This window comes from Notothenia rossii (genome assembly GCF_949606895.1).
Source record: "Notothenia rossii genome assembly, chromosome: 5".
NCBI lineage: Eukaryota > Metazoa > Chordata > Actinopteri > Perciformes > Nototheniidae > Notothenia > Notothenia rossii.
Window position 1 is genome coordinate 43,663,554 of NC_136903.1, and position 25,623 is coordinate 43,689,176.

General features: G+C 41.6%; 1 protein-coding gene across 2 annotated transcripts; it reads right to left on the reverse strand.

Moving 5' to 3' along the window:
- Positions 1-207: 207 nt before the first annotated feature.
- Positions 208-8,514, reverse strand: LOC307040451 (uncharacterized protein). Of its 2 annotated transcripts, XM_079683294.1 has the most exons (7): positions 8,409-8,514; positions 7,032-7,121; positions 4,445-4,609; positions 3,167-4,153; positions 2,302-2,460; positions 2,093-2,188; positions 208-1,253 (listed from the first exon to the last, which is right to left on the reverse strand). In XM_079683294.1, exons 4-7 carry the CDS (start codon positions 4,148-4,150, stop codon positions 951-953), a joined length of 1,542 nt encoding a protein of 513 aa, XP_079539420.1. In that variant the 5' UTR covers positions 4,151-4,153; positions 4,445-4,609; positions 7,032-7,121; positions 8,409-8,514; the 3' UTR covers positions 208-950. The 2 variants fall into 2 exon arrangements, with proteins under 2 accessions (XP_079539420.1, XP_079539421.1); XM_079683295.1 differs by lacking the exon at positions 4,445-4,609.
- Between the last annotated feature and the right edge of the window lie 17,109 nt (positions 8,515-25,623).

Consider the following 25,623-nt stretch of genomic DNA (forward strand, 5'->3'; position numbering starts at 1 on the left):
TCCCATCAATGTCATGTATTTCTACTTTCTTTAAATATAAATATTCTTGTTGTATAAATACACAATTATTCCTCCAATGGCATTTATTCCTTGATTCACCTAACACAAATATTCTTGTTGAATAAATAATACAATTTATTTTGGCTATAATTTTACATTCAAAACTGCTCAATATATGGATAATTAATAATACACACTACAGCTGAATGTTGTCAAGATTTTTTTTATTCAGTTTACCAGTGAACAACAGTAAAACCATCATTAATGCATGTGTAAAAAAACAACATACATACTGTTCTATTAGTCTAATATTAACATTTGGAGTGAATCTTCCTCCATGCTGAGAATTTGAAATTGACACTGAACTGAAATGTAAATGTTTACATGTGAACAGCCATTCTAGCCATTTGGTTACTTTTTTTTTTGCATATACACATCCAAGCTTAAAGATTACTTAAACTGTAATGTATTTAACAGTTGAAACACTATATGCACCCCTTGGCAACTGCCAAATGATTATATATTCCAGAGGTCAAAGAGATTAACTTGTTTGTTGCAGATTATGAAACGTGCATACTGTTCTATAGTCTAGTAACATTTGGGGTGAATCTTCCTCAATGCTGAGTATTTTAAATCAATGCTAGTCTTACTGAACACGTACTGTATATAATGATTACCCTCCACCCCCCCTCATGGTTGGCGGCTTCTGAATTTACACATTAACACTGAATTACTTTGTGCCATTTGTTGACTTTACATGTGAACAGCCATTTTTCTTGTTTTTTGCATATACACATTCAAGCTTTACTTAACAATAATGAATTTAACAGTTGAAACACTAGACACCCTTTGGCAACTGCTGAATTATTATATAATCAAGAGGTGAAGCATATGAACTTTGTTTTGTTTTACATGAGTGTAACAACAATGCACTTAAACTTCAATAACAGTCACAGTACAAGCTTCGCTTTCAGTGACCTTGTGCGCTGTGAGCATCGAGAGCCACCGAGCGAAAAAAAGATGGTCTGAATTGCCTCAAAGGAGTACCTCATCTGTTTTGGAAAATCAATGTTGAGGGCATACAGGAGGCCGAAGAGGTATGCCATGGCAGTAGAGAGGTTTGGAATATTATGAAGCACAATGTCCCCTTCCAACACAACCGCCTGGTCTCGCACAGTGTTGTCGGCTTCATCATGTAGCACAGAGAGGATGGCAACAGATGCACCTTGCACTGGTGCCAAAATGTCGGTGTCCTGAGGAAGGAGAACAGGTACATTATTAAGAGCTTAGAAAAAGTAAGACAGTAGAAAGAGTCATTTTATGAAAAAAAAAATATGTGTGAATTCTGAAAAGTTTAATGCTAAAGCTGAAAAGTATAACTTGTAAGCAGAGATGATTGGCTTCATAACGGCTAAAAGAAGTTGAAATGTTAAAAAAAAGGCAGAAGAACATGGGCAGCTATAAACTGAAATCTGACAGCCAATGAAAACTGCTAAAGCCAAGAACAGATTTAGTAGTTTAAGGAGGGTGATTTACATGAAGTAAACAAGTTGGTGTAAAGGAAGTAGTGAAGCTGTGCAAAGAGCCCATTGTAACAATGGTTCTGCTTTTAAAACAAACAAAAATGACAGCCAAAAAAAGCCTTACTCTTAGAGGATCATCTTTCAAATTTTGTCTCTCAGCTTTCAAATTAATGATTTGTTTAAGAAAGATTAAAAAAAATAAAAAAACATTCAGACTAAATACATTTATACTGATGAAATTAATTATTTAGTACCACGCTATACTAATTTGCCATTTAACTTGTGGAGGTATTAACCAGAAAAAATAAATCTCTTTCTTTAATCAATGTAACCCACCAACCTTGTGCTGAAACACCACCCAAAATGACCAACTGTTCCCCTCAGCAGAAAAAAAGGGATCTGAAGTGGAAAAGTCCAACCCTCACCCCAAAATCATCTGGACTGATAAACTGCCCTGGGGAGGTGTACTTACATTTTGGATTAACTACTCCTTAAAAACATCTTGTGAGAATAAGTAATTAGCTGCATGACCTGAATTATTTGTCTTTCCTGCAGTTACTTTTACTTACCAAGCACTTCAGGAAAAACGTGGTTGCATCTTCGCGGAGGTAGATAGGCAGGCCTCTCAGTGCTGCTGTTTTCCGGTGGGACACAATGTCGGATGTCTAAAAGTGGAAAACATAAGTAGTTCAATTAGTATAGTACTGTAATGTTGTCATTCCTAATAAGTATATTCATGCTCTTCTAAAACTGCCAGGCAAAAGAGCAGTTCACTGACCTGATCATCAAGTTGATCAAGGAGGTCCTCCATCTCCTGACCAAAAGCTCCTTTCTTAGACCTGTAGATTTTCAGCAGGCCAGGCCCAAACTTGTCAAGGGATGCATTGAAAGTCCCCAGGAGGTCTTTGCTCGTGATACGATGAAATTCCTTAGATATCTTAACAAGAAAACCAAAAAAATATTATCAATTTTCAAACCATAATGTCAGAATTTCTTACAGGAAGTTCCTGGGTAACTTGTTATGAGTCTGCACCATGTTAAATATCTGACCATTTTTCTGTGACCTGTGAAAAAGTGGATTAAATACTAAAATGCACCACAGGAAATAAAGAACCTCATTTTTAACCATGGATTTTGAGGATTAAAAATTAAATAAAAAGGGTGACTATGCCACATCCATAAATTGCAGAAAGTGAATTACTCCTTGGAAGACATAAAAAAAAAAACACACATTCTTACCTGATTAAACATTTTACTTTTGTCTTCTTGTTATTATTGCAATTTATTTATACTGTTTAGACAAGCAAGTAAAAAAGGAAGTTACCATGACAGTTTCAACTGAGACGTCGTCGTCTTCATCAGAGGTGTCATCCAACGTTCTGCTGATGTGTCATTCATCAGCTGGCCTCTGGTCTCTGAAGGAGGGAATCCCAGGTATGTCATACCTGGGATTCCTTCCTCCAGAGACCACCCAGGATGGAAGGTGCGTGGCCAACTCGGCAGACCAGCTGGTAAATGACACGTCAGCAGCACGTTGGATGACGCTTCTGAGGAAGAATGAAGTCTCAGTAGAAAATGTCAACATAACATCTTCTTTTACTCGCTTGTCTGAACAGTAGAAATAAAAAAGAATAGATCCTTACCTCTTCACAAGAAAACAGAGCAGGCCACCTTTCCTGGATCTCAGATACCATCGGCTGACACTCTACCACCTCCCTTCGCCTGAGGGAAAACGTCAGCTCCATCTTCTGTTCTATCAATGTTGTGTTCCTGTTCTTCTTCTTCATTTCATCGACCAGAGATACTCTTTCCTCTTCAAGGGTAGAATCATCATGGTGTTGTGGGTAATCTGGCACATGATTGACCTCTCCACGTTTGGGCTTTTTCAGGGTAAATGGACTGTCATCTTCCCCTCCACCTTTTCTTTTCTTGTTTACATTTACCTCATTGCATCCTGCCTGGCGAAGCTTTGACCTGTAGTTTCCAAGTTTGTACTTGATACTTGTTCTCAATCCCTCGTAGCCTGTGACGCCAAATGGCTCTTTCAGACATGGATACTTCTGAATGAGCGCAGCGGCAACTGACTCAAGCTCATCTTTCTCAGGGTAGCTTTTGATTTCAAAAGTTGCTTGTGCAATTTTATCCAATATCTCCATCTTCATGTCTCTTGTCACTTCAACGCCCTTCTTTGTCTTTTCATGTGTGTCATTGGCCTTAGACAATTTCAGCTCCACATCATATGCAAACTTGGGGATTGGGAATGGAGATGGCCACTCTGCGACTTGCCTTAATGTGGTCTGGATAGAATCGGTCCAACTAGGCCTGAAATCCTCAGAGTGAACACTGATTGTGTCCTGAGAGGAGACTGAACTAGTGGATTGGTTAAGTGGAGACAAATCACAGTTCCACATGACATGCAAGACTGCACGCACAGCTGGTAATTCTGACATCTCTGTTAAGTTGCAGAGTGCATTTCCAAACTCCGGATCCTCAAACTGTAGTGAGAAATCTTCTTGAAGATTGATTCTCTCTTTAAGCATATTAATCAGGCCCTCCACAGATGTTGGGACTTCTGGAAGCTGGATTCGCCGGGCATCTCTGGAGGAAAGAACGACCCGAAGTAACATAGTCTGAAAAGAGGGGAGAGAGAAAAGTGGGAGAAAATGATTAGTCAAACCTAATTAGAAGACAGATTACACCAATGTTGTAGAAAGCTGAAAATTTGAATTTACACAAATTGGGCCCTTCTGGTCCCAAACAGCAAATACAGTTTTTTTTTATGTTGAGATAATCCCAGTGTCCTCATATGAGGACATCATTTTTTGCAAAAACTACTTCCTGTACAAAGACAAACTTTAGGTATTGTACTTATTAGGTCCTACTTATCCCAGATAGCAAGGAAAAATAAAAAAAATGCACACCAGAAAAAACGCTCGGTCTCAGGAGGTTAATGGAGAAGGAATGTCCTCGGAGTCACCATAAGCTTCCCACCAACTGTGTACGCTGCTAGAGGATGGTAATCCGTCAGCACATCTGGATCCAGGACAAGAAGGTCTGCACAGGTGTTTTCAACAAGTTCATAGGACCTGTAATGTTCCATGTACCAAGAAGAAAGTTTTTTACAAATGAATGCCACCTCCTCTGCATTGACAAGAATGTTTGCAATCTTATGGAACTCAGGGAGGCCACTGCACTGCCCAGAAGACAAAATCATGCCTGCCGCATACTGTGTCCTATCCAGGTGAACCGTTTTAGACAGGGACACACTGTCTAGATGTGGGTACTTCTTCTGTATTTCATACTTGAGAGATGGATCCAATTCTGAAACCCTGACCACCTTCACATTTTCAACATACAGTTTTGGCTTGAAAAGGATCCCACTGTCCAGGTGGTAGGCTATCATTTGCTGATGTTTCGTGGACAGAGTGAGCAGCACATTTTTCCAGTTGCGAGTGTCATGGACAACCTTTTTAAAGTAGCTATGCTTAGCCTCATATCGCATTGTCCATAATTCAATCAAAGGCCCATAGCAGCGAATAAGTTGCGGGTAGTGGTCGATAAAATGATGTTTCGGCCTCAGTCTGAACTCTGGAAAGGTACTGGTGAGCAACTTGCGATGATCGAGTAGTTTATAAGATAAATAACACAGTGCTTCTTCAGAAAGCCTACTTGACACAACAATGTCAAGAATTTCCTTGAGGTCCATTAAAATCACCCAAGCTGGCTCCTGTTCTGGTATCTTGCGTCCAATCACAAAAGGAAGTAAACGAAGCAGTGTCCAGTTTTCATGCCCGTTTCCCCCCACTGTCCCCTTTTCAAAGCTTGCTTTTGGAATTTTGTGGGGCTTGTTTACTTTGTCTTCATACTTGTAGCGAAATGATGTTATGCAGTCATTTAACTCATCAAATGTAATAAAGCGTTTTGAAATCAGATTTTTCAAACATAAGGATAATTCCACAGGGATGACCCCTTCCAAAAGATCATGCAACAGATCTGGAGGAAATCCAGTTATTGGGTGAAAAAACAAGAGATGTTTGCCCAGTACACATTCACTTTTGACCCCCTTAACACTTTTGAGGTTGCCCCCCTGCTTAAGCTCTTCCAGAAACAAGTTATGCTGATCAACACTTCTCAATTGAAAATCATTAACCTCAGTGGTTGCAATTTGGCCCCGACTAATCAAACAAAACCGACAGAAATTTTCAACATTAAAACTTTCAGAAAAGCCAGCAAGACCATGCGCACCGAGGTTGTCAGCACATACACAATACACAGTGCTTTTAACAAACTGGCCCACAACTTCAACAAAAATTCCCTCTTGTTCTAGGCACTTTATATCTTTAAGCAATGGCTCAAGAAACTTTTCATAACCATATTTTTTTATGTCTACACTTTTACCCAAGACAGCCAACTGAATTGAAGTGAGACTCGATCTGAACCTGGCTGGTAAATTTAGAACCACCCAATATACTGCCGTTATCTTATGAACTTTTCTAGAGGTCCCCAATAGATTACACACTTCAAATTCATCAATGTATAATCCCAAACTGATACAAGTGTTTTGTTCTCCCAGTAGCTTATTCTCCTTGTAATACTTGCCGTCTTGAAAAGACTTAAAGTGCCCAGATAAAGCTTCTTGATTAAATACAATTTTGTCAAAAAAATCTGTACACCCAAGTAAAGTCTCAAGTACCTTAGTGACAGATATATATACAAAAGAGTTTTTATGGGCTGCGTTGTACAGATATTCTGTGGGTTCGATAACAGGAAAGTGCCCTTTGAAGTATATATTCCTTCTGTGATCTGTAGATAGGGAACCTTTCTCTGATATTGTTAAAAGGAGTGGATTAGTTTGAGCTATAGCACTTGAAATTTCTTGCAAAACACAATCATTTACTTCAATTTTATGTTTAGAAAGGATCTCTTTGACACTGTTGAAAGTTTGAGTGTTAGAGAAAGACAGCAGGTTATGCAAATGTTCTACAATCTTTTGTGTTGCACTTCGAGAAACGTGCAACACAGTTTGCATAGACAAAAAGAGAGAGGCTAATTTGTGCTCAAGTGTCTCACTATCTACATCCTCCACAGTATCTACAACCTCATTTAGTCCCACAACATCATGAGCTGATGTCCCTGCTTCACTATCAGCTTGTTCACCATCAATTATCTCATCTTCAGTAACAGTTCTTTGTATTGTTCGGAAATCCTTAAGTGTCCAGTTTTTATGGTTTCGACTTTTGTGAGAACTGAAGGTTGGGCGAGTGTTTGTTTTAAAGGTACACCTTAGAAAGGGACATTGTACAGTTTCTCTGTTCTTTAAATGATGTCCGAGATGGTTCCAAAACGTTTTTTCACTGCAAATCTCTTTAAAATCACACAACTCGCAGTGAAATGTTACACACTCCTGGATTTTCACTGACGCGTGTGATCTCGAGAGGTGTGATCTCAATGATCCAAGTGTTTTAAATACACAAACACAGTTGGTGTGTGTGCAAGGCCAGTGTGCACCTTGACCGTGGCGAAGGCGAAGATGTTTCAAGAGGGTCACTTGACTGGAGCTGGAGAATTTACAAAGCCGGCACTGCATGGAATCCACCACTGAAACACAAGAGACACAAATAGCATGAATAGCATTTTCACAACAGCCTCTACACGTAATTTAAGATAGAATACTGATATGAAAAACTTAAAAGTTAGTCTGATAATAATTATTGTAATAACACCAAGCTGTACTGGTCTGAAAGCCAACTGCAACAGCCGTTATATAAAAAAATAAATAAAACAACCATACATAACACAGAAGGAATCCCTTGTTGCAGGAGCTAAATAGCCTACATCAACAAGCCAAAAATAGAGACAAGAAAAAAGTCTATTGGGAATTGTCTTTCATTCATGAATATAATCTGTAAATTAATTTTAAAATGTAAATTTGATTTTAAATTATAACTAGGCCTATGACAAGCAACAAAAATGCAAACATGAATTCAAACATTTGTTTTTAAAAACACCAACCATAACCATGTTATAACTTCATAAAATAAAACAACATTTAAAATAATGCATTCTGATCGGTACATTGTAAAACATTATTGATGTAAATGTGGTGATTTCTGTACAGCGCTGCTCCTCTCCTCCTTCACACAGCTTTAACTTACTCTTGATTCAAACTAATGCAGCTGCCCAATTGTTAGATTACACCAGTGAGACCAACAGCCTATCTCCTAAAAAAGAATCGAGCAACCCGGCGACAAACCTCTAAAAACCTGCGGATGAGTTAATTAACGACCGTTACCACCCCGGCTGAACTACGTAGTTCGGCCGGCCAACGGAGCTCTCCAGGCGGCTTGCTGCCTCTGCGAGGTCCCCCACCTCGGGGGGGCCTTGCCACAACGTGGAGGTTCTCAACTTCGGAGCAAACTTCTAAACAGCCGTCATTTAGACAAACTAACCGCACAATGGGGATTTAAACCCTTACTTTCTCGCATGAAAAATTATTAAAACTTTAAAAAGTGACGAAATAACAGCGCTACAGCAGAAAATAAAACAACAAGTAATGGCGGTCGCGGAGAGGTCGCGATAAACGAACACCATCGTTTGCCGCCTTGTTTAACTTACCCAGTGTTGCACCGGATAAAAAATGCACAACGTTGGCTTTTCATAATGAATATAGTTCCCGAATTACTTACACCACTGAAATGACAGCCCACATGCCTGCATAGCTACATAGCTGCATAGCTGCATAGCTACCCCATGTGAAAGCGTCTGCATGACGACGAGGCGCATGCGAAAAAGTTACCAACAACAACAGACAATGACCCTACAGTAAAAACAAAGTCAACCATGCACTAATTCAGCGTGATGGAAGTAAAAACACGCTTATCTTACCTGCTGGAGCGAAAGTTTGGCCAGCTCCCACCACGCGGTTTCTGCTCCACAAAATGTCGGACGGGCACACCTTCAGCAAAGCGCGGTTCAAACTGGTCCAGGCTTGTGTGCGCATGTGCAAAAGAGCAAATGACGGAGTTGGCCCAACTCAACTCAAAAATCTGCTTATAGATTTACAATTTCTTGTTGAGCTGACTTAAAAATAGTAGTTAAGTCAACAATGGGAAAAATTTGCTGGGCAGACAAGAGTTTATAGATTACTTATTGCAAAGCCATATTTCTGAGTCAGTTTAATTTCAAAATTGTAATGAGATCAACAATTGCTAGTTATCGTTTTTACAGTGCACACACACACAAACACACACACACACACACACACACACACACACACACACACACACACACACACACACACACACACACACACACACACACACACACTATCTCGCTCCCTTTCTCTTCCATTGATCCACCACACTAACGTTGATCAAATTAGCTAGCAAGTTAGCTAGTTAGCTACTGTTACGTTAATCATAACCATGCTAATTTCACTTAGCCTACTGGGTAAATTTGCGGTAGCGCCGGACTCGTTCTCTGTCACCTTTAGGACAGCCGCCTGACCTGGCTCTTCTTCTGTACTGGTAATAGGGGAAAACTTCGGAAAACATTAAAATATTGTCGTCTGTTTTCGTTTCATGTTTGCTTCCTGTTTAGCGCTCCGCGAACTTGAATGATGGAAGGATCAAATTCTGATAACGTTAGAGAAACGTGGGGTTTGTCAGAGCCGAACAAAGTGTGTTGCTGTTGCTTAGCAACAGGCCAAAGGCGACGGAAGCCCCAGACGTCCAAAAATATTAACACAGAAGGGGGCGAAAGCGTGAAAGCGAAGTCACAAAATGATGTTGTTACGTATCATCGCTCATTTTTAAGAGGGCATATGGAAATCACTGGCATTTTCTAGTGGGTATAGGGCGTATACCTGCGTATCACGTAGACTACACCACTGGGTACAACTGTATGTTACAACTGACTAAGATGGCCAGCCCTCCTAACTGCACCCACCTAGCCAATGTTTTCCGTCCAATTGACAATGACACTAGGACAGGCCCATTTACGCCTGACAAAGGCGCAGGTGGGTACACATGTTTTTCCATGGTCCAAAAATCTCCACGTTTTGACCTAGGAAATGTCTCTACGGATTGGTGTAACCTCACCATGTCTAGCACTAATATAGGACATTGGGCCAGGGCTGGGCTCTACTATTATTGTGGGGGCCGCCGCCTCTTCACCCGTATTCCCGAACTATCTGTAGGATTGTGTGCTATGGTGCGCCTCCAGGCACCCCTAATGTTATTAGGCAAAAAACTGGTGCCCACGGACCCTAAAGCCTCCCTTAACACCAACCTAATCAGTCGACATAGGAGACACGCGCTGTCCAAACGCCACGCCCCGGGCTCCTTCGATTTGTCTGTCGACTCTCCCACCTACATCGATTCCATCGGAGTCCCACGAGGGGTCCCTAACGAATACAAACTAGCTGACCAAATAGCTGCAGGGTTTGAAAGTTTGCCAATTATCTCTGCCTTCATCCCTGTGACCCCTATCAAAAATGTAGAAAGGATCAACTATGTACATTACAACATACTCCGATTGGCCAATCTCACTAGGGACGCGGTCGAAGGCCTGGCTGAAAAATTGGGTCCATATGTTATGTCATATATTATGGCTGTGCAAAATAGGATGGCGTTGGATATGCTTCTGGCGGAGAAGGGTGGAGTTTGTGCAATGTTTGGGGAGATGTGCTGCACATTTATTCCCAACAACACGGCTCCAGACTGTTCCGTCACAAGGGCTTTAGAAGGCCTTCGTACCCTATCTAAAACTATGCATGAACAATCGGGGGTACACAATTTCTTAGAGGAGTGGTTTGCTAACATGTTTGGTCAATCGAAAGGTTTAATAATGTCTCTTTTTATTTATGTAGCGACTTTTATGGCCATTTTAATAACATGTGGTTGTTGTTGTGTGCCGTGCATCCGCTCCTTGTGTGTCAAACTAATCATTTCCACCATTGAAGGAAAAGCTGCTCCTCCCCCACTGTACCAAATGCCCTTGTTGGCTTGGGCAGAGGGTGAGGATGAGTATGATGACGCGGCAGACAAGGACGCAGTTTGTTAACATATTTTGATCTTCCTCCACTGACACGAGAAACTGTTATGAGGAGCTGTTCCCAAATGTTTAAAGTGCTCTAAATCCCAGTTTCTGATGGATGTATATACTGTTGGGGAGCAGACACAGTGGCAAGGAATGACAGTAGTTATGTTTTAAATGTCTTATGTAAATTGATCTTTGATTGTAGATCAAAAGGGGGATTTGTGATATATTTATTTTAATGTCACCTTATATATTCGTGTGTGTTAAATTTGAAAGTAAATTTTTCTCTTTAAATAATAGAGAGGCTTTTCATATATTCCTGAAACAATGTCCCACTACTTAGTAATAATAAATTAAAGCAATAGTCTTTTTCTTCGACTTTTTATGTGTAATCAAAAGGGTGGTTTTATGACCTTTGACATCTGCTTTGCAGTTCACAGACATCGGGAGGGGCCCTGAGTCTCTAGCTTCCTCTGTTAATTGCTAAAAACCCGTATTGACTAGCCCAAAGGGAGATGTGCCTCAGATATAAGACAGTTGAAGCCTTGTAGAATTAATGATTTATCTCCTACAGACCCCTAAAGAGGCCTTGAGAATTTAGTCAAACAGTTACCGAGGCCATAGTCTTTTGTTCTCATTGATGTCTGTATTCATTCCAGTAAAACGGACTTCAGGTGAAAGGAAGTTCTAATAGGGCCTTAAGCTACCAGAACAATTAAACTTCTGTTAATCAACCAAAACTCATGACTATTAGGGGACAGGACATTTGGACCTATAACAAGGGTCGCTTCATAGAGAATATATGTGTGTGTATTCCTTACTGTGATCATATGTCCTGTATAATCATTTATCAACTATTCCTGTATTGGTGTTTTATTTGAATTCTCTGTTTTTATTCTTTCATGTGTGGGTGCTAAATGGCTACAAACATTGTGGAGAAATTAGCTTAAACATGTTTTATTACTCTATATGAAATGGAAGCAGCTTTTATGACAGGGACGAGAGAGCTGGGGGATGGGACATTCTTCCTAAGATTTTCAGCATGTCAATTATCAGGGAAATCTACTTGTTTTAAATAGATGTGTGTGGTTAATTACTTTGTATTAATAATAACAGTATGTGTAAAGGAAGCCGGAAATATGCAATGTGAAACCTTTTATTTGAAATAAAGATTCTGCAGGGAATATTCTTAAAGAACAATAGCTCAAGTGTCTGGAAAAGCTGCATGCTAAATGAGTGTGCGGTACTTTTTTACTGCTTGAGATCAGAGCTAATGTTTTCCTCTTGTTATTATTGTTTGAGGTTAAGGTAACTCACATGTGTTATTTGTATAATCCAACTATAAAAAACGATATCTTAAACCTATCTTTATAAAATGCCAAAAGTATGTGAAACTTGCAAGGAGGGGTTTGTTATCTCAAATGTAAGGGTCGCCTATGGCTCGCGCTGATTGACTGTCTTTTCTAAGTGGAGGACCCCTCGAGGGGGGGGGGGGGGGGGGGGGGGGAGCAGCCGCATAGCTCCTCCTGGGGTTTTTGGATATAAGCCTGTGTTTTCTTTAGACCGGTCTCTTCTTTTCTTCAAACTGACCAGATCCGTAGGATTGGAGGAAGAGCAGGAAGTACTTCCTTTGTATTTGTATTGTTACTTTTTATCATTAAAACAAGATTATTGTTTAACTTGCATTCTGGTGTTTCTTAATCCCTTCCTTTTTACGAATTTACCCAGTTTACCAAACGACACGCGGAGACGAGGTTGGTTTTAAACATCCTCCAATCTCCAACAGTTTAAGCACTTATTTTAACTGATATTATACATATGTATTATATATCTTATAAGATGTATGTAGATAGTATAAGAAATGTGCAGAATACGACAGTGTAATGGTGGAGGTATACACACATATTGATAGATGTCTTGTAATGCACTGTTGAGGAACCTGCGACCCAATCTCCGACCTAGTCAGGTATTGAACATTCAATAAATAAAGAACACAGAATTATTAAATATAAAACACAGAATTTGTGTGATTATACTAAATGATTTACAAATAAACACCACTGCATATCTACAACTGTTACACATGCTGATGTAACGCAAACGTTTCCAACTTGGGATCAATAAAGTATATCTTATCTTAAGATGATCGATGGCTACTGCCATATTTGCAAAATTTGCCTCTGAACCTTGACAAGTGCATGTTTCAGGCTTATCAATTTACAACAGGAGGGGTCACAGACATAAGACGAGCTGTTAAAGCTCTTCTGACCTTAGCTGTCATGTGGGTATATATATTAATGCTGCCAATTATGGGCACAAGCAATTTTCCCCCATTTATTAATTATATGTTTTAAATGTGAGTGTTTCCTATCCCTTAAACCTCCAGGGATGTACACAGTTTAATACTGGCAACTTCTTATTATGGGAAATATGAAAACGTCTTTTAAAACTACAATTCCCAGCAGAGACGTGCCATAGAACATGTTGCGAAACACACAATAGTGTGTAGTTACTACACAGTTACTACATTTGTAGTTCTGGGGACGGGGTGGGGGAGCGGGTGGACCCGCTCAAATCCAATTTTGGACAGTCTGCCGTGGTTCCATCCCATTTCAAAGTGCTGTTCGTCGCTCGGCGTAACCCTCGGCGCACACTCAAACATCCAATCAGAGCTTGAGGACTATCACGGGGTTTGTCCATGGATGGTTTTGTCAAGCGAAGCGGAGAGAATACTTACTTCCGGGTGTAAAATTCTCTAAAGCAAATGAGCTGCTCCGACCCTCGGTCCTGACGGACTCCAACTTGTGTTTATTAATCAAACAAATAAATACACACAAGAATACTTATGTGTTATTGTTGAGTAAATAACAGTGTGTGGTTTAGAAAAGAATACAAAATTAGAAGGAAAAAAAGATGAAACAATACAGATTTCAGTATTCTGAGCCCCTATTCTGGCTTGATAGTGTGGCTTGATATTGAGCAAGAAAAATGTTGATAAACGTTGTGAGAATGGATCTGCAGAGAGCATTTCGCCGCGATCCCAACGTTTCTATTACCAACGTTCAGGGAGCTCTATGCAAGTCGGTGACGTGGAGGGGCCCTGACCGTTCGTCAACATGTGACGGGTTGGGAGTGAGATTGTGTTGCTGTACAACAAATCAGCTCTGGCTGGAAGAGAACTCTCTGCTCCATAGTTTCTCTCTTCACTGTACATTTGACATATTGAGTGTAATATTTAATATTCCATCTGTCACATACTTATGTAAATATAATACCTTGCATATCTTGTTATAGAGAACCGCAGTGACGCGTCGTAAAACCCGGAAGTAAGTTAGCATTTTTAGTACTTCCGGTTCCTTCCTCGAAAAGCAATGCATTTTTTCCATAGGGTTTTGTAAAATAGCTCAAAATAAGGTCTGTGGTTGACACAAATTTAAGAGATGAATCACGTTTTGTTCTACGACATTAAATACATCAGCAGTGACCCCACTGGTGATTTTTGAAGAGTTTACGTGTCGGAAAAACGATGGTTGTTACCGAGTGGCTGAATAGGACTACAGAAATTGTCGAGGCCGTTGTACGTCATTACGCCAAACACGTAAACACTCCCGCTAAGTTTGTTTTCCCCTGTGTTTTGCTTGAAAGCAAGTACCTGCCTATCTTTAGTATCTGCATATCTATATCTGACCATTAGAATCTGTATTTTTGAAATTGTCGTTTTTAACAACGTGGTTTTACAAATTATAGAATAATTAATTACCAGTGTTTTCCAATTGTACTCGGCAATTCGTTTCGTTAGCTAACGTTAGCTAAAGCTAGCGCTACTAGTTAGCTACGCAATGGTTTGTTGCTTTGCTCCGGGTTGCAGCCACAGGTCTTCGCATGAAACTTGCTTGTTCTATCGTTTCCCGGCCAATGTTTTCCAAAGGAGAGTCTGGATTTGTGCCATGAGTTAAGCTGACGTTACATTTTTGTCCATGTGAAATGTAAATGATAGGTAGTGACTGTATCGCCGTTTTAGAGATGGCGCTGCTGAAAAGACCGCAATATAAGTAAAGATAATGAATACATCCTATTAAAACCTGCGTGGCTTATATGATAAGTCTAATTAGTACAAGCAGCATAACGTTTCACCATGTAACTAAAGATTCTAGGCAGGGAAATCAGTTTGACATATTGAACTAATAACAAATCACCTCTGGCTGGCAGAGAACTCTCTGCTCCATAGCTTCTCTTGGACGTAAAATCACATGTACAAATTACATTTATATTCAATTTAATATTCCATCCCTCACATACTTTTGTATATATAATAACTTATATTTTGTTTTTCTTGTTATGCTGCTGCAACACAAACATTTCCCAAATTGGGATCAATACAGTAATGTCTTATCTTAATTAATTAAGAAATATAACTATTATAATTAGTGTAGCAGCTGACACCTATTTTCAATATGGATTAATCTACCATTTATTTCTTTAGTTCAATTTTCATCTATAAAAATGTCAAAATAGTGAAAATGTTCACGAGACTTATCAAAGTGCAAGGTTATATCTTTAGATGTTTTGTTTTAGCCTATGTACTGTATGTCTTAATGCTCTTACAGTATATGTGACGGTGTGACTTCCATGAAACTAATATTTTATATCTTCCCAACAGACAAGCTGACAGGAAACCTAACACTCTAACAACCACAACATTGCAAAGGCGAGTAAATGTAAATTAAAAACGATTCACAATTTTTGTATTTCTTCTTCTTTCTTGCAGTGAGGTGAAGCTGACCTTGCACTTGGTGCCAGTAAGGATGTTCCTCACGCAGGCTGAATGTTTCTCCTTCCTTACTGACACAGAAGCCCTTGATTTGCAATGCTTCACTAATTGTCATTTCCCTGGCTCTGTAGGGACACTTTACCTCCAGCACAGCGGAAGACCCTACCAGACCATCTGGAGATGCCCCCAACAATCCTGATAGGGAGAGCCACACATCTGACTCATGGACCTGCATCTGGGTTGCAGTGGTGAATGCCCTGACGCCCTCACATTCATTCATAGTCCCCCACTGTACAGACAAAACACCATCAAGGGCCTGTTTTTGCCCTAGCACCCTGGCAATAAAGGAAGCAGTCACACGCTTTGACCTCAGGACAGCTCCAAAGTTGGTCGCAGTCAACCTTCCTTTCCTGAACAAATGCCAGTTTGGGTTGGTTCGCTGACGAGTGGTAGCCACCTGAATTGCCCTCTGTTGCTCTTCAGACAATGCCATGCTTGCCACAATTGCCTCAGGTCCCTGATGCCCAACAGATTTGATAATTTCAGGAACAGTAAGTGTTTCCAAGCTGTAGTGTTCCTCTTCTGGCTCGGGGGAGAGAAGCCAAGAAATTCCTGAGAACCTATCCCCCGAGTCTGTCCCTCAGCCAGTCACGATCTTCGGAGGTGGGCTCTCTTTTCAGCGGGTTAAATTAGTTATTGGTTTCAACAGTCACATTAAAACAGTTACTAAATCAACTTACTATCACCTAAAGAACATATCTAGGATTAAAAGACTAATGTCACAGCAGGATTTGGAAAAACGTGTCCATGCTTTTATCTTCAGTAGACTGGACTACTGCAATGGTGTCTTCACAGGTCTCACTAAAAAATCTATTAGAAAGCTGCAGCTGATTCAGAACGCCGCTGCTCGAGTCCTTACCAACACTAAGAAAGTGGATCACATCGCTCCAGTTCTGAAGTCTTTACACTGGCTTCCTGTGTGTCAAAGAATAGATTTCAAAATACTGCTGCTGTTTATAAAGCACTGAATGGTTTATGAACAAAATACATTTCTGACCTCCTGCTAAATTATGAACCATCCAGATCTCTCAGGTCTTCAGGGACTGGTCAGCTTTCTGTCCCCAGAGTCAGAACTAAACATGGTAAAGCAGCGTTCAGTTATTATGCTCCAAATATCTGGAACAAACTCCCAGAAACCTGCAGGTCCGCTGCAACTCTTACTACTTTTAAATCCAGGCTGAAGACTTTTCTTTTGTCGCTGCTTTTAATTGAACTATTCATATCTTAGACTGCACTGTAACTTTTATCCATGTATTTTTTCTTTTAATGTTTCTTTTATTAGCTTTTCTTTTTAATGACTGATTTTAAATGTCATTTTCTTAATGTCTTTCATTTTTTGTAAAGCACTTTGAATTGCCTTGTGTTGAAAAGTGCTATATAAATAAACTTGCCTTGCCTTGCCTAATAAAGATTTCATGTGACATAAAATTGATTTGTTGATGGGAATTCATGTGAATAAATTAACTCTAGGTTAACGGTACTCTTGCTATCACTACTCACCGCCACTATAAACCTTGTCCCTCATGCTAGCCCTGACAACGTTGGTAAGCACACCTTCATCTAGGCTGCACTGTTTTACGTGTCCTGACTTGTACTGGTTCTCTCCTCTCTCTAGACTCTTGTCATCTTTGTAAAACGATATCAGACTGGTAATTGACACAGCCATGACTTCTAGTTAAATTCAGTGTGGCTAAAATGAAAAGCTTTGTTAAAATATGCAAGCACGCGAAAGTCAGTCAGCTTTATTGTCAACAATTCTACATGTGTTATACATCCAGAAATATCGTTTCCCACAGTGTGACATGTATACATAAAACAAAACAAAAAGGGCCTAGATAAACGTGGTATACATTAAACAAAACAAAAAGGGCCTAGATAACCGGGGTATACAGTTTAAAATGTTAATATATTTAAAGTGTTCAAAGTGCAGTTTCAGTTCAAGTCAGTTGAAACGATCTTAAGTTGGCGTGACGTTGAAGTCGTGCGACCCTGCTGCTGTACTGGCTTGTGGTTTGTTTATAGCATAACGTTAGCATTTCGTTTTTGGCGACTAGATTTATGATTCAAAAATGATAAAAGTAGGGTTGACATGTGGAGATTATCCGGCTGAACAAAACGTGATCCCTCTCTTAAATGTGTGTCAATGTTACGTTCCCTATTGGGCTATGGGGGGCCAAAGGGGAAATAACACGACCAGAGTGGTATTGGTAATAATTATAAGTGGTTTTATTACACCAAGAGAGAACTTTAACAAGGAAGTTTATAAACATAACAAAACCCTCCCGTTACACGGGGTACAAATGGTGACTCAAGAAGCTGCACACACACACAGTTGTAGCTGGTCTACAGGTGCTACTCACCTGGGTCTAAGCTAATACTTGTTAAACAGATCACAACAGCTGGTCAACAGGTGCTACTCACCTGGGTCTAAGCTAATACGGGTTAAACAGATCACAACAGCTGGTCAACATGTGCTACTCACCTGGGTCTAAGCTCATACGGGTTAAACAGATCACAATATTACACAATACGAAGCTACAACACTCTACTTGCACTCGGCTAAGTATCTGCGGATTACAGGGGGAGCTAACAGTATAACACACACAAGAAGTATCGCAAGGCTAGAGGCGTCTGTCTCCCAACACAGAGCCTCCCGAATGATCTCCGTTCCAAGCCTTTGTACTCCTCCCCCCCCCGGGGAATGTGCCGGAAAGGGCGGGGATTGGATAACGTCTCATCCAATCACCTCTTCGGATGAAGCGAGGGCGGGACGTCTGCGGCTGTAACACCCCCTCCCTTAAGACAAAACCCCACAGGGTTTTTGATGAACCATACCCCACAACATAACGAACACAGAACACATCACTACAGTCTGGACAGAGCATCTGCAAACACGTTCTCTGAACCCTTTTTGTGTCGGATCTGCAGGTTGTAGTCTTGGACGATCAGAGCCCACCGCATGAGACGCTGGTTGTGATTGTACATGCGGGACAAAAAGACAATGGGATTATGGTCGGTAAATACTGCAACTGGCAAATAACTAGATCCGACATAAACTTCAAAGTGCTGGAGAGCTAACAACAAAGCAAGGGTCTCTTTTTCAATGGTAGAGTACCGGACCTGATGTTTGTTGAACTTACGGGAGAAGTAACAGACAGGATGATCTACTCCATCCGCATCCTCCTGCAGTAACACAGCACCGGCCCCCACTGCACTGGCATCCACCTCTAGTGTAAAGGGCTTAGCCAGATCGGGAGCAGCGAGCACAGGAGCGTGACTTAAGAGTGTTTTTACGCATTCAAATGCATATTGGCACTCAGGGGTCCAAACGTAGTCCGCCTTGGGACTTATCAAATTAGTTAGCGGTTGGGCTACAGTGGAAAAGTTGCGACAGAAACTGCGGTAGTAGCCTGCCATGCCGAGGAAACGGCGGAGGTCACTCCTGGTGCCGGGCACCGCACATTCAGTCACCGCAGCAACCTTAGCTTCCACTGGTCGGACTTGGCCTTGCCCAACCTGCTTCCCTAAGTAGGTGACAGTAGCTTTCCCAAACTCACACTTGGCCAGATTCAAAGTAAGAGATGCTTGTGCGAGGCGGGTGAATACCTGACCCAATATCTGCATGTGCATCTCCCAGGTGGGAGTGTACACAATGAGATCATCTAAATACGCATTACAGTTATTTATTCCTGATAATACAGTATTCACCAGTCTCTGAAAGGTGGCAGGAGCGTTACACATACCGAAAGCCATGACGGTGTACTGTAGGAAACAGTCAGGCGTAGCGAAGGCGGAGATTTTCGACGCACGGTCTGTTAAAGGTACCTGCCAATAACCTTTAAGCAAATCCAATTTACTGACGTATTTGGCGGAACCTAAATTGTCAATGCAGTCCTCCATTCTCGGCAATGGATAGCCATCGGGCACCGTAACAGCGTTCACTTTACGGTAGTCCGTGATAAAGCGCGGAGAACCGTCAGATTTAGCCTCTACTAGGCACGGGGAGCACCATGGACTAGAGCTCTGTGTAGCTAAGCCATTAGCTACCAGATATTCCGCCTCCTGTTTCATAAGGGCGCGCTTGGTCGGATTTGCACGGTACGGGTGCTGCTTGATCGGCCTCGCGCCTTTTACATCGATGTCATGCGTTATCACATTAGTTTGTGTCGGGACATCCTGAAAAAGGCACGAGAATTGAGCCACTAACTGGGTTATGTCATGCTGCTGCTCCGCCTGCAGATGACTTAACGTAGTGGGCCGCGTCTCTATCATCCCCGAGTTACATAACCGGGCACCCGGCTGGTGATGGGAACGCGTCACCAAACCGTCATCAGATGGGCCGGAACTATCTGTAACAATTAATGCGGAAGCAGCTACTCTTTGATTACCCAACCACCCAGACTGGCTGTCAGCAGCGATGCGCGAATGATAACGTTTCAACATGTTAACATGGCAAACGCGCGTTTTACGTCGTCTCTCCGGAGTGCAAATAACATAATCGGTGTCACTAAGACAGTCATGGATTTCGTACGGCCCGAGGAATTTAGCGGAGAGCGCAGCGCCAGGGATAGGCAATAATGCAAGAACCTTTTCCCCTATCTCAAAGTGCCTAGGAACAGCGGCACGGTCATAATTACGCTTCATGACAGCCTGTGAAGCGGAGAGCGACTCTCTAGCGAGTGAATTTGCCCGGTGCAGGCGCTCACGAAACTGACTAACGTAATCCAATACGTTCTTATCTGGAGGAGTATCAGCCGAGAGAAACTCATCATGTAAGATTTTAAGGGGGCCGCGGGGCGTATGGCCGAAAACGAGTTCCGCGGGGCTGAATCCTAACGATTCCTGAACAGCTTCACGAGCTGCGAACAAGACGAAGGGAATTCCCTCATCCCAGTGTTTTTCCGTTTCCAAACAGTACTTCCGTAGCATGCTTTTTAGGGTCTGATGCCACCGTTCCAACGCACCCTGCGACTCTGGGTGATACGCGCTGGACATAACATGTTTCACTTGTAGTGTTTGGAGGACCTGTTTGAACAACTTGGATTTAAAATTTGTCCCTTGGTCACTCTGAATTACCCGCGGTATTCCAAATGTGGAAAATAATTTTGTCAACGCCTTAACTATAGCGGCGGAAGTAATACTACGCAGCGGAATAGCTTCAGGGAAACGAGTAGACGTACAAATGATGGTGAGCAAATACTGTTGACCCGTTTTCGTACGTGGTAAAGGGCCAACACAATCTATCAACACCCTGTCAAAGGGCTCACCTATAGCCGGTATGGGATGTAACGGAGCTTGCGGAATTTTTTGGTTAGGCTTACCGACAACCTGGCACACATGACAGCAACGGCAAAAGCTAGAGACATCCTTCTTTAAACCTGGCCAAAAGAAATGTTTGAGAACGATCTGATAAGTTTTAGTCACGCCCAAGTGTCCCGACCATTTACTCTCATGCGCTACAGATAGTACATGTTGACGGTAGGGCGCCGGCACAACTACCTGATGCGCTACACTCCAGTCAGCTTCAGCCGTAGCAGTGAGGGACCATTGGTGCACTAATATCTCCTTATCCAGCACATAAGCTACCTTCTCACCCCTTGCTTTGCTATTACTCACCACCTGCTCGAAACACTTCGCAAGCGTCGGATCAGCCCTCTGCGCAGCGAGTAAACGCTCTCGGGTTACCGGGAGTGTCGAACCGTCAACAACTGGGCTGGCAGGTTGCGCTGGCGCAGTGGCCACGGCAGGGGAAAGGGGAACCACAACTTCTGATCGTTTCTCCGGCATCTTGTCATCTGTAAACAGTGTCCCAAACATAGTATCATTTAGAGACACATCTGAGTCACTCTTACGCGCCTGCGCACGGGTGACAGCACAAATGGGGAAAATGTGGGCATTTGTTACCTCAGGCAGTACAGCCTGCGGAGAATCCAATATTTCAAGCGCAGGAGTTACCTTACCTCCTGCAATGTCATTTCCCATTAAGAAAACTATATCACGTATGGGTAATGCTGGGCATACAGCAACAGGGAAGAATCCAGTAATTAATCTAGATTGTACATGTACATTGTGTACGGGCCGGGGCACATAACCCATTTCAATGCCACATAATATTGATCCATACCCACACGCTGATTGGTCGGAGAATGGCAGGGCAGATGCAACAATCACCGACTGGGAACCTCCAGTGTCTCGTAGGATGCGGATGGGTCTCTGATCATCCGACTCACCTGTTAACGATATCAATCCCTCAAACACAAAAGGCTTAAAGCAGGGATCTATTTCTTCATCATGGTCGGAGGGAGGAATATTGGGTGACTCCGCATTAATTAACCCAATGCCTTTCGGCCGGGTCAGACTTGGTGGTTGCTCCTTACGTTTACGAATCATGCAGTTAGCAATAACATGTCCAAACTGATGACAATAGTGGCACTCCCTCTCCTCTCTTGTTACCCTATACACATTCCCCGGCTCAGAGGGTGCAGCAGACGCGCTGGGTGCCCTCTCAGTAGCGACAGGGGAAAACACAGTTTTATGCATCAACACATATTCGTCAGCCAGTACAGCAGCTGCGGAGAGCGACTGTACTCTCTGTTCGTTTATGTATCCCACAATGCGGTCAGGCAACCCCCTTTTAAATTCTTCCATGACAATTAATTCTTTCAGAACAGAGTACTCTGCAGCGTTACACGAGTCAATCCACTCCGTAAATAACATCCCTTTTTCCCTGGCAAACTCAACATGGGTTTGATTAGAACCCTTTCTATGGTTCCTGAACTTCTGCCGGTAGTCTTCGGGAACTAGCTCGTACACCCTACAGATGGAGCACTGAATTTCGGACTCCAGCTTACAGCTTCCTGCCTACCACCAGCCAAAGACCAGTATAGAGGAATGTTAAGCCCTCCCACTATTTTCCAAGAGGGCGTTGCCAGATTTTCAATTTCAGGTTTTAACCAGGAGATGGCGCTTCATTCACAAATACAGAAAGACAAGTTTCATGGACTTTCAGTTGTGTTTTGAAGAGCATTTTAACACATCAATATTTTAGATCAACTAAAGTATATCTAATCTTGTAATTCAATAATATATAGTCTTTATATATTAAATAATCATAATTATAATGTAAATGTTTACATTACACTTCTTTATTTGTTATGCTCATACTTTAACCTTTACAATCGTTTGCTTTAATATGCAGTATATTTTTGTGTTTGCTTCCTCCTGCTCCCTTTCGGACACATACTGTATGATTTATTATTATTATTAATATGAAGATATTATTAAGATAAGATAAGATGTTACTTTATTGATTGAACATTTTAGTTTAGAATGTGCTGTCCCACGGTAATTCAGAAGGCTCACAGGTCACATTCCGACCATTATTTAAAACAATAGGTGCTTTCACACCTTCTACAGTTTGATTTGTATAGAGGGAGCTCTGTCAGTTTTCGGATTACCCATTTGCTTTCGGGGAGCCCTATTTTTCAGAGCACATCCTGCTACTAAATATGTCACACACACGCTCTGTTGACTGGCGCAGCAGCGCGGATGCGATCAATTGCTATAAAAACACTCTTCTACTAATACAGACGGTGTCACTATGCCGGCGGATGTGGTCGTTGTTGAAGCCTCTTCAGGCTCCGCATCGGCAGGCCTCTCCCTCGGTGTGGAGCTGTCAAACTCGACCCTAACGCCGCTTACAGCCGGCCAACTAAAAGTTGTTTTCCGTTCACGTTGTCCTTTTTAGACTCCTTCGCTTCTTTGCTTGTGAATCCAAAAGCTGTGACGCTTGGCTGTTTTCGTTTTGTCATATTTTTTTATTACACAGCCAGAGTTAAAAAAATATCAATATGAACATTTCAAATACCGCGCCGGCATCACCGCCATAATCATAGCAACGTAAGTAAGAATGCAGCGCCGCCACATACAGATGGCAACACCCAGACATATTCACAAATATAAAAAAAATATTCAGAAACTGTAATGAACAATAACTATTATTTATTTCAAGAACTGTTATTTACAGAAACTCAACATTTCTAATCTGTGTGACACAAATATGCACGACTGTTTTGGGCTCCCCCTATTTATCTCAAAGTCAGCCCTCAGGGGAGCTCCCTCCCTCGTCGGGGGAGCCAAGCTCCTCCTAGCTCCCCCCCATTTCGAACAGTGTCTGTGGCTGAATGGCCAGCGATTAGGTGCGGCGCATTTGTCATAGGTGATCAGAGCTAACTGCCTGCCGTCAGATTTCATTTAAAAAACAGATCTGATTTTAAGACTATTTCTGCGCTCATAAAGAATGATAAGAATAAGAATAATGCGTATTGAACTGGTTTCATTAATTAGTGAGTTTATTTAATACTAGAACCGCCAATCGGGTCAATTTGTGTCATGTGTTGTTGTGTGTGTGCAATGTAACTTTTTTTCAATAAAATATTAAAGTCTCCCAGTCCCTGACTTTTCCTGAAAGTGTGTTATGTAGCACCCTATGTTGTTAAAAATTGCATTCTAATAGCGGGATTTGACGGGTTTAGGTAGGCCTATACAAAAACCTCTGGCGGTTCTAGTGTTAAGGTAATTAGGTACAGTAGAAGCCCTTTTTTTATCAGTAACGAATTTAGCAGTTGAACATAAAAGTCAACTAACTGAGGGTCACTTGCAATGACAGTGTTGTGTCTAACTGTAAGCTTGTCACTCAGAGTAACCTACCGTTAATTTAGCTGCTGGAGAAGAAAGATCAAGGGGGGAGGGGGGAGAGAGCTGTGGTTGATGGGCCATTAGTTGTGTAAATACACAGCTGAGAGCTGCCGTTTCATTCAGACTGTTTAAAAAACTGTAACAACGGACTATTTTTCTTAGCGGATGCATGTCAATTTAAATCAATACATATAACTATTTTTTAAATCAATACATACAACTATTTTTTAAATCAATAAAAAAAAAATCTAAATCCATAAAAGCATTTCAATTAATATTGAGAGTCATGTCGTTACTTTGTTGAGAATTTGGTCGTGTAATAAGTGGGATAATTTGCAGCGACTTGTTCCTTATGGGGAAAATAACACCCGTCATGTGTGTGTAGTAGAGGTGTGTGTGGTTAAAACACTTTCATGAAGTGAAGGAATTTCCTTCTATAAAACAGCTGTGGGCAGCAGTGAGTGTCACAGACATGAATTCATAGATCAAGGCAGACTGGTGCACACACTCTCCTGTCCTGCCAGGCGACACGCCCGTTCTAAGCCGTGTCCCTCACTCCTCACATCCCAAGCATCCCCACAAGTGTGTTATGTTGTTACATCGTTTCAGATGTTATGTTTCAGTTGTGCTCCGTCTATGTTCAGTGATGCAAACTTGTTACCTTTCGGCGAAATTCGCCGTTTTGAATCCAAAATAAGTCGTTTGTGTGATTCATGTAGATCTGCAATACAAATATTTTTGGGGTATGGTGGGGGCTGGGACCCGGAGTAATATGCGGCCGTGAGCTGTTATGTGCCATCATGACACGCATGGTGTTCTTTTTTTATATATTATAATGAAGTACGAGCTGTGTGCACGAGTCTTCCTGCCTGTCGGCTCTGCTCATGGATGTATAATAAGGCTCTGCTGCTCCGAGATGATGGTCTAGCTTCAGCAGCTTCATTACCTACGGGTGCGTTCGTTAATATTAACTGTGCGTCCGGAGTCACTGTGGCACACACTGGACCGCTGGTGAACAGCTGTTAGAACGGGCCGTTCAGGTGTTCAGAGCACAGCTCCCTGTCGGAGCGGCAGAGCGTGATGTGAACTGAAAAGTTTTTCTGTGGCAATATTATGTAAGAAATCGTTGAGCTAGCTAGCTAGCATACATTGTCACTATCTGCTAACGTTAGCTTTAGCCTTCTATTTCTAATAGTTTTTTTCATAGGCTATAAACAGAGGTGGTATAAGTATATATATTGTACTTGAGTAAAATTGGAAGTACTCAGATCTTGTACTTGAGTAAAAGTAATAGTCTCAGGGTCTAGGAATACTCTGTTACAGTAAAAGTCCTGCATTAAAAATGTTCCTCAAGTAAAAGTAGAAAAGTATTATCATCAAAATATAGTGAAAGTAGCGACAGTAAAAGTAGTCATTGTGCAGATTGGTCCATTTCAGAATAATAGATATGATATGTTTTATAATGATTGATCATGAAAGTGTTCTCAAAGCTGCTAAAGGTGCAGCTAGTTTGAATGACTTTGTATACTGCAG